This window comes from Limulus polyphemus, unplaced genomic scaffold (genome assembly GCF_000517525.1).
Source record: "Limulus polyphemus unplaced genomic scaffold, Limulus_polyphemus-2.1.2 Scaffold7463, whole genome shotgun sequence".
Lineage (NCBI taxonomy): Eukaryota > Metazoa > Arthropoda > Merostomata > Xiphosura > Limulidae > Limulus > Limulus polyphemus.
Window position 1 is genome coordinate 31,734 of NW_013673073.1, and position 5,403 is coordinate 37,136.

The following is a 5,403-nucleotide window of genomic DNA, read 5'->3' on the forward strand; positions in this document are numbered from 1 at the left end:
CCTTTTCATGTTGTTACACAAAGTAAAGGTTGAAACTATTCAAAAGCTTGTTGTGGTGTACACCTTTTCATGTTGTTACATAAAGTAAAGGTTGAAACTATTCAAAAGCTTGAAGTGGTGTACATCTTTTCGTGTTGTTAGATAAAGTAAAGGCTGAAGCTATTCAAAACCTTGTGTTGGTGTAGACCTTTTATTATTGTTACACAAAGTAAAGGCTGAAGCTATTCAAAACCTTGTGTTGGTGCAGACCTTTTATTATTGTTACATAAAGTAAAGGTTGAAACTATTCAAAAGCTTGTAGTGGTGTACACCTTTTCATGTTGTTACATAAAGTAAAGGTTGAAACTATTTAAAAGCTTGTAGTGGTGTACACCTTTTCATGTTTTTACATAAAGTAAATGTCGAAACTATTCAAAACCTTGTAGTGGTGTACACCTTTTCATGTTGTTACATAAAGTAAAGGTTGAAACTATTCAAAAACTTGTAGTGGTGTACAGCTTTTCATGTTGTTACATAAAGTAAAGGCTGAAACTATTCAAAACCTTGTAATGGTGTACACCTTTTCATGTTGTTAGATAAAGGCTGAAACTTTTCAAATCCTTGTTGTGGTGTACACCTTTTCATATTGTTACACAAAGTAAAGGTTGTAACTATTCAAAACCTTGTAGTGGTGTACAGCTTTTCATGTTGTTACATAAAGTAAAGGCTGAAACTATTCAAAACCTTGTGGTATACAGCTTTTCATGTTGTTACATAAAGGTTGAAACTATTCAAAAACTTGTAGTGGTGTAGACCTTTTATTATTGTTACATAAAGTAAAGGTTGAAAGTATTCAAAAGCTTGTAGTGGTTTACACATTTTCATGTTGTTACATAAAGTAAAGGTTGAAACTATTCAAAAGCTTGTTGTGGTGTACACTTTTTCATATTGTTACACAAAGTAAAGGTTGAAACTATTCAAAAACTTGTAGTGGTGTAGACCTTTTATTATTGTTACGTAAAGTAAAGGCTGAAACTATTCAAAACCTTGTAGTGGTGTACACCTTTTCATGTTGTTAGATAAAGTAAAGATTGAAACTGTTCAAAATCTTCTAGTGGTGTTGAGTATCTTCACCAACTATTCCCAACGTGAATGTTGATTCGTCTGATTAAATCACCTTTCTCCACAGGTTGTGATTATTACATTCTTTTGAAAATTTTTTTAAAGTAATGAGTAGCTTGTGTATATATCCATAGTATCTGAAATGACTGAACCTACCTCCTACTGATTTTAGTCATTTATAGTAAAGTTGAACTGTTTGCATTTATGTTTATTATTGTTTCTATTTTATCTTTAACAGTGTCATTGTTCCATGATTCTGATCCATCATGGTGGTTTTCTTACCACTGTTCTTTATACTTGTGATTGTAGTTCATGGTGACATTTTTTATAGACTTGCTCTTAAAGTAGCATTTAACTTATTTGCTACTTGGTTATTCTCTAATAATTTGGAAGTATCAGATCACTCTTGAGAAATTATTTTGTAATTGAACCATAATAGGGATTGCTATCTTCTACCTACATACACACATGTTCATAGATTAAATAAATGGGAACAGTGCTGTGACTTACATGTTCGATGTGCAGATTTTATGTTTCTAGGAAGAGGTTCAAATGTCTTTTAAAACTAGGAAGATGTTCAGGTGTCTTAAATCTAGAAAGAGGTTCAGGTGTCTTAAAACTAGAAAGAGGATGACGTGTCTTTTAAAACTATGAAGAGGTTCAGGTTTCTTAAAACAAGGAAGAGGTTCAGATGTCTTTTAAAACTAGGAAGAGGTTCGGGTGTCTTTTAAAACTAGGAAGAGGTTCAGGTGTTTTTTAAAACAAGGAAGAGGTTCAGGTGTTTTTTAAAACAAGGAAGAGGTTCAGGTATTTTTTAAAACAAGGAAAAGGTTCAGGTGGTTTTTAAAACAAGGAAGAGATTTAGTTGTCTTTTAAAACTAGGAAGAGGTTCAGATGTCTTTTAAAACTAGGAAGAGGTTCAGATGTCTTTTAAAACTAGGAAGAGGTTCAGATGTCTTTTAAAACTAGGAAGAGGTTCAGATGTCTTTTAAAACTAGGAAGAGGTCAGATGTCTTTTAAAACTAGGAAGAGGTTCAGGTGTCTTAAAACTAGAAGAGGTTCAAGTGTCTTTTAAATTCTATAAAATTCGATAAAACAAAAGGTGATTTTTGCACACACGCACACATTAATGGGAAATTTAGAAGACTTGGGAACAAAACACAGATCTGGGATTTTTTCTATATAGTTTCCTCATTATGTGTTCCTTAAAATATTTTTATGTTTAATTGTATTTCTTTGGATCTACAGAAACTTACTTCTATGAAAAGACCTCAAGTAAGGTTAGTTAGATTTAGCATGAACAGTAAGCAGTGGCAGAGTAGTCCAATGAGTCCTTGTTTACTGAATATTATTGCTAAATTTATCATACTTAAATGATGCATCTGAATAAAAGAACTTGTTATTTACTAAAAAAGAACTGTATTTATTCAATACAATCTTGACCAAGAAGGCCTGGCTTGGCCAGGTGGTTAGGGTACTTGACTTACAATCTGTGGGTCTGGGGTTCGACTCTCCATCTCACCAAACATGCTTGCCCTTTCATCCGTGAGGACATTATGATGTGATGGGCAATTCAACTATTTGTTGGTAAAAGAGTAGCCCAAGAGTTGGTGGTGGGTGGTGATGATTACCTGCCTTCCCTATAGTCTTACATTACTGAATTAGGGACGGTTAGCTCAGATAGCCCTCATGTAGCTTTGTGCAAAAGTAAAAACGAACAAACGTATCTAAGAATATTGTTTTTTAACCTGACTTGATGCCATTTTGAAAGCTTATAACCAGAAATTATGGATACTACAATTAGAAAAAATATAGTATCAAAAGAAATATGTTAATGAATATAAAATTGAAATTCTAAGATCAAAGGAAGTATTTTTTGATGTTTTTTCGAAATAGTGACTTCTTACAACAAATTTTTTAAAATTTCAAAACAAAGTTAAAGGATATCATTGGTCTGAAGATTGTGATTTCATTTGAATGATTATTAATAACATTTAATAACATCGGTTCGAAAGTAAACAAACAGAATTTAATGTGTTTGAATATTTATCATAAGTAAGAATCATCTCATTTTTTACTTTCTATACTTTGTTTTGTTTGCCATTTTTCAGTTGCTAAGAAATTATGTATATGTTACAGAGATAATAAGTAGAACGTTTGATTTATTGTTTACTTCAATATAGCAAAGTACTTTAAGTATAGTATGTTAATGAACAAATTTAGTGATAGAGGATAGGTATGTGTTACTTTATAAGGTTTCTAAAATGTCTCTCCTGAATACATTTCTATCAATTTTATCCATTTCCTAGCCTCCACCAACAGTGCCTGCAGGAGTATTTTCAGCAGAGTTTAAGGATTTTGTTGACCGATGGTAAGAATGTTTCTTTGAATTCATTGTAACATGACTGCTACTAAAGTAAGCTTCTGTTAACAGTTTTATATATGCAATAGGTTAACATGTAAAAACAGGTATTTTTATTTTAGAAACACAATATTTTGGGCCTGGCATGGCTTAGTGGTTAGGTTGCCAGACTTGCAATCTTGGGGTCACAGGTTTGAATCCCTGTCACACCGAACATGCTCACCCTTTCAGCTTTGGGGACATTATAAAGTAATGGTCAATTCCACTATTTATTGGCAGAATAATAGCCCTAATGTTGGCAGTAGGTGGCACTCACTAGCTGCCTTCCCTCTAGTTTATCACTGCTAAATTAGGGACAGATAGCAGAAAAAGTCCTCGTGTAGTTTTGTGCAAAATTCAAAGCACAATAAAATGATTACTTTATTAGGTTAAAGAATCTAAAAGTTAAACAATTACTTAAATAAAAAGCTATAATAATTACTATTCTTTTTTAACCTGATTCACACCATAAAAAATTGTTGTTAATGAAAATTGATGATATATATATATAGTGCCTAGACCACTACTATGTTTATTGTATCCCATCTCGCCTGATGAGCCCTGGTATTGGGAAAAAGGCCTCATTGGTACTAGATATAGCAGGTTTAATATGATTGACATCTTATAATAAATTATATTTTGCTTTCACTTATGGGTTCACAAAATTACTAATGTAGTTTTCTTTTGTTGACGCTGTGGTCTGATGACCCACTCCGGGAAAAAGAAAACTAGCTTAAGTTAATTCAAATAAAATAGTAATAAATATATAATAAAATGAATAATGCTGTGTTATTAATTCTTACCTTAAATCTGACTTGTAAATGACTTAAGTAAAAATAGTTAATAGTTACAATTCATTTTATCAGTCCGGTTCACACACTGACAGTTATTGTTCATGAAAATTGATGATATATATATATTGCCTAGACCACTACTATGTCTGTTTTATCCCATCCAGCCTGATGAGTCCTGGTACTGGGTGAAAAGCCTTATTGGCACTTGATGTAGTAAATTTATTGTGATTGACATGTTATAACATATTCTACTTTACTTTTAGTCATAGGTTTTTAGAATTAAAAACTATTAAAAAGTGCAGAACAACATTTAAATTTCTACCTCACATGGTTGATTAGATTTTTCTATTTTTTTTGTAGCTTGAAGAAAATCCCAGAAGAAAGGACTGATTTAAAAACATTAATGGTAAGATTGACAAATATTCCTGTTTTCTTTGGTAAAACTGACAAATATTCCTGTCTTCTTTGGTAAGATTGACAAATATTCCTATCTTCTTTGGTAAGATTGACAAATATTCCTGTCTTATTCTTGAGGTGTTCTAGAAAATAGCCGTTAAGTTATTCATTGGCTAGTTTCTATCTCTCTAATTGCCAATGAAACTCTTGATTTTATGTTTTCAAACTGGTTGTTTACTGTCATGTAACAGGTTTTGTAATGTATTTCACATGGTATAATATGAGATAATTGATTTCTTATCACTAAGAATCAGTCAGTTAGGACATAGAGATCTTTGTTGTACTTGAGTTTTTCTTCAATATATTACCAGCATCTTGCACTACAATTATTTTATAGTGGCAGTCATTATTTACCATTCTTTGTAGATACCAATAACAATTGCATAGTTGATCAAAGAAATGGTCTTTCGTGGCAATGCTTCAGAAGTAAATTTTTAATGTCCAAACAATCACTGGAAGTATATTTTCAGTGATTTAATGTATGACTGTTTTATAAATATGTGAGACCAGTAAGTGTAAAAAGAAGGCTTGAATTTCAAACTTGAAAGAGCACTGTTGTAAATAAGTTTTGTATAAGAAAAGTTTTTTCTGTAATTCTATCTAGTAGGGTTGAAATACATGACTTGTTGGCACTAGTGGGATGAAATTATA

General features: G+C 31.7%; 1 protein-coding gene across 1 annotated transcript in view; it reads left to right on the forward strand.

Moving 5' to 3' along the window:
- The window catches only part of LOC106474636 (dual specificity mitogen-activated protein kinase kinase 1-like), a gene marked incomplete at its 5' end in the record, with an annotated part of 33,508 nt that extends 28,725 nt beyond the window's left edge, over positions 1-4,783 (forward strand). Inside the window, 2 exons of the mRNA XM_013935326.2 lie at positions 3,411-3,472; positions 4,657-4,783. Of these exons, the coding sequence (XP_013790780.2) occupies positions 3,411-3,472; positions 4,657-4,768 (174 nt within the window). The remainder of the gene's footprint in view (positions 1-3,410; positions 3,473-4,656) is intronic.
- Between the last annotated feature and the right edge of the window lie 620 nt (positions 4,784-5,403).